Here is a 3,840-nt window from a genome sequence, read left to right as displayed (position 1 = left end):
ATCTCACAAATGTAAGATGTGGTCTTCCTCAAATATTTCAGAGAGACCTTTTTTTTTTTTTTTTTTTTGCCAAATAAAGTTTTGTTTATTACTTGCTACAGCAAAGGAGAACAGCCTATATGAGAGACTAATTTTTATCAAAACTATTTTTTCATCAGACTGCTATATTGTATCATGGCTCTCATCATCATCATTTAATTTCACTTGCTTTTAGGTGGTTAATTAAGCCATGAAATCCAATCTTCATTTAATTTTTTTTTTCACTTTCACCACTCATTTCTGTCCCTTATCCATTTATCTTCTCCTCCCAGCACAAGTCCTCCAGTTCTCCCTTTTAGGACTAAGAACAATCTTTTAATCTCAGATAGGAAGGAAACAAAAAATGATTTTTAATTAAATGCAGAAATCACCTATCATAGTCATGTCTTTGACGCTGTTCAACTACAGAACTATTCTAAATTCTCTCTGTGCTCCCAAACTCAGTCAGGAAATAGAGGTTTTCAAAGTTCACCTGACTTTCTTGTGTGATGTCCTGGACCCACCATGCCCCAGTTAGAGAAGCCTAGCAAGGCCCCTTTCAGCCTGCAGATCCTAATAAGCTGAGGCTCCATTGTACATCTTCTTCAGTATATCTGACAGCTCCCCTGACCTCCTCATATCCCTCTGCCTTTTGCTCTCCCCACAGGCTCCCCCTGCCATGGCTCCTGTATACCATCATCCACAAATTTGAGCCAGTGGCTGTCAGCAGCAATGGCCTCTTCTGTGCAATTGTGCTCCTGTTCATCATGCTGCTCTTCGTCATCCTCTCCATCGCCTTCTGCAAGTGGCGAATGAACAAAGTGCTGGGCTTCATCATGTTTGGCCTCTACTTTGTGTTTTTGGTGATCAGTGTCCTCCTAGAAGACAGAATTATTGTGTGTCCTGTCTCCATCTAGCAGGAAAAGCCATATCTTGAACCAACAGCATGGATGGTCCCTCCCCACTCTGGGCTCTAGGCTCTTTGACCTCTTGAGAAGAGGCAGCTGGAACATAGCCCTGGGTACCAAGAGTCTCTCTTTGGCAGATTTGAAGAGGAATGGATTCACACTGGGCCCATTCACTTCCCAGGCTGCTTCCACCCTTGCCTGCTGAAATGACTTCACATAAGAGACAAAGAGAACCATCAATATGAGGTTTCTCTTCATTCACCACTGACAGGTACTCCTCGCTGGTCGGAGGTACATATGTTGTAATGATGCAAACAAGGACAGAGGCTATATATATATATACATATAAAATATACATATTATAAATATATGCACATGAACACACAAATCCTGCCTGTTCCTGTACTATACCCTTCCTCCCATATCTATAGATTAATACATACCTGTATACAAACACAAAGAAAAGAATTATATATATATAAAGTCCTATATATATATAAAAGTACAAATGCATCTTTTCAGGGATAGCTCTAGTATATTTATAGCACCTATGTGAAGAGGGGCATCAACCTTCAGTCTGGGCTTTACCTCTTGAGTATGAGAGGTTACATAAGGGAATCCATAGACAAACCAATGCTATGACCTTTAGCCTACCTTGGAATGACTGGCATCCTACCTAGTAAAATAGACAATTTAGGAATAGAGTTTACAGGGAAGAGGGCTTGGTGGAGAGGGTCTGTAAGGGCCCCGAGCTGAGTCCTCCAAAGCATTCCCACAAGCCAAACAGGGAAGATCTGCCCACCTCACTGGGATACACTGACTGAAGCCTACAGGGTTACAGAAAGACAGAGGTAAAACCCAGACTGGGTAGATACTGGTTTGGGGGGTGGGGGCGGGGAGTGACCAGGGTTGAATTCCTTTGTTTCATTTTTTTTTTTCTTATATTGCCCCAGCATGCAAGTAGAAAATATGACTGCAAACCAAATTAGTGCTTTTCTAGGACAGCAAGACTATATAAACCGAACCTATATTGTTCTAACGCATGTCCCATTATCATCAAAAGAAGGGGGGCAAGTTGAGCCGTGATTGTCATCTAGACACATTTTGATGCTAAGGGCTCACATACAGACAAAATGCCTGCCAAGAGAGCCTAGATGAAACACCATCCAGTAGAGGCACTCCGTGGGACTTGCCACCTATGGGAATGTAAGGGTGTAATTTTTTAAAGCATTTTCCATTGTGGTCATAAAGGGCTTCGGTGTCTGAAGAAACCATTATTCCCAATAGCACTAAATCAACTCTGACCTATACTGTTTGAATTGAGGCAGCTTAGAGATGCTTGGAGAGGCCTTTGCACACTCAGCATGTCACAGAAGGTTTCTGAATCCTTTGTCAAGTCAGGCCAGGACCAGGATTTAGTTAAAGCCCATGAAATGTCCATCAGGTCTCTCCTTCCATCAGGACCCCATCTGGGACTCTTCCTAGTTTTTAGAGTACACTAAAGAACGTACTCAACAGCTTCTTTACACGGGCTCAAGTCAGTCACTCCAACATTTTGATTTTCTGATTTTGCTCAGCATTACATAGAATGTTTTCATTTCATTAATTCAATGCCCCAAGTGCTGTTTGAAAACTTGTATGGTTTCTCAGGTCTATGTCAGCAGAAAACAAAACCAGCTGGAGGGAAAAACTGACAAATTCAACTGATGAAAAAAATACATCGAGCTTTTCATTTCCCCTAAGTCATGCATTCCTAAAATCAACTAAAAAAGTGAATAGCGAATGGGCCATTTTTCTGTACCCATCCTATGTCTAAGTCAGAACACACCACACATGGGGAACTTCCCCCTATATATTCCATCACTGATGCCTGCCATGATGTTGTTGTGACCACATACCCCCTAACAGAGAAAGGCAGGATGTAGAACCCACAGCTGAAGAGGTCAGGTTACCTGACAGCCCCAGATCAAGTTCAGTATTCCTTTCACGAACCCTCAGCTCATTCCACTGAGCATGGCAATAACAGGCAGTGTCCATCAGTGCTTTTCACTGACAGTGGGCACTTTCAAGTGGAGGCTCCCTGGAGAAATAAGAAATCAACATGGCTGCCACCAAGCAGCCCGGCATTCAAGCCCCCAATTTTGCAAAGCTGGCTTTTCAGATGTGCAAAAGAAACCTGCATCTCATTCATTGAGGACAGGACTTCATATGGAAACAATTCATTATGGTTTCTTAGAGTGAAAGAGAATGAGTAAGCAAACATGTAGTTTAAAATGTGGCTGTTTTTCTTGTGTATTACTTGTAGGAAGACAAAGTTGGTTCTTGTGTGAATTCTGTAATATTAGCTGGCTTGTTGTCTAAAGAAGGCTTAAATAGGTGACTTTGACTCAACTATAAATCAACTATATAAACAGGGATGGTTGAGGGCAGCCTGGTGCCACCTGTTCTTATTCCAGCAGTTCCTAATCCTTTCTCTGGCTCTTTACTACTCCGTGTTTGTTCCCAGCTCACAGAGGAGAATGATTCAAGCAGCCATGGAGCTCTTTACTTGCCTGGGAGTTCCATTCATAGGGAGTATTGGGTTCTTTAATGAAAAGTCATGTTTAAGAAAACATTTCCAAGCCCAGTTTCCACCTCGATGGTGTGCATTGAGCATGAGCTACAACAGCACTGTTTCCACAGTTTCCCTACGTTAATGTGTCTGCAAGTATGTAGCAACAAAATAGACTAAAGTAAATTAAGAGAGAAGCATGTAGAATGAAACGGTAGGTCCTTCAATGCATTCAAGTCAACCACATCATTAAAGGGTAGCAGTTGCCACATTACAGTTTGTAACCCCTTTCCTGCATGCCTGTATATATATATATATATATACTGTCTAGATTATAAAAAAGATATGGAAGGAAAACACACC

The 3,840-nt window shown here is 41.7% G+C and overlaps 1 protein-coding gene across 5 annotated transcripts in view; it reads left to right on the top strand.

The window, feature by feature from the left end:
- The window catches only part of SLC24A2 (solute carrier family 24 member 2), a 289,619-nt gene extending 285,831 nt beyond the window's left edge, over positions 1-3,788 (top strand). For all 5 annotated transcript variants that reach the window (XM_006140326.3, XM_006140327.3, XM_006140323.3 and 2 more), the window contains one exon: positions 686-3,788. In XM_006140326.3, coding sequence (XP_006140388.1) covers positions 686-935 — 250 coding nt within the window. In that variant the 3' untranslated portion in view covers positions 936-3,788. The remainder of the gene's footprint in view (positions 1-685) is intronic.
- The last annotated feature ends 52 nt before the right edge of the window (positions 3,789-3,840 follow it).

The sequence above is a fragment of the Tupaia chinensis genome, unplaced genomic scaffold (genome assembly GCF_000334495.1).
Source record: "Tupaia chinensis unplaced genomic scaffold, TupChi_1.0 Scaffold000029_1, whole genome shotgun sequence".
NCBI lineage: Eukaryota > Metazoa > Chordata > Mammalia > Scandentia > Tupaiidae > Tupaia > Tupaia belangeri.
This window is presented reverse-complemented; position numbering and strand designations above follow the sequence as displayed.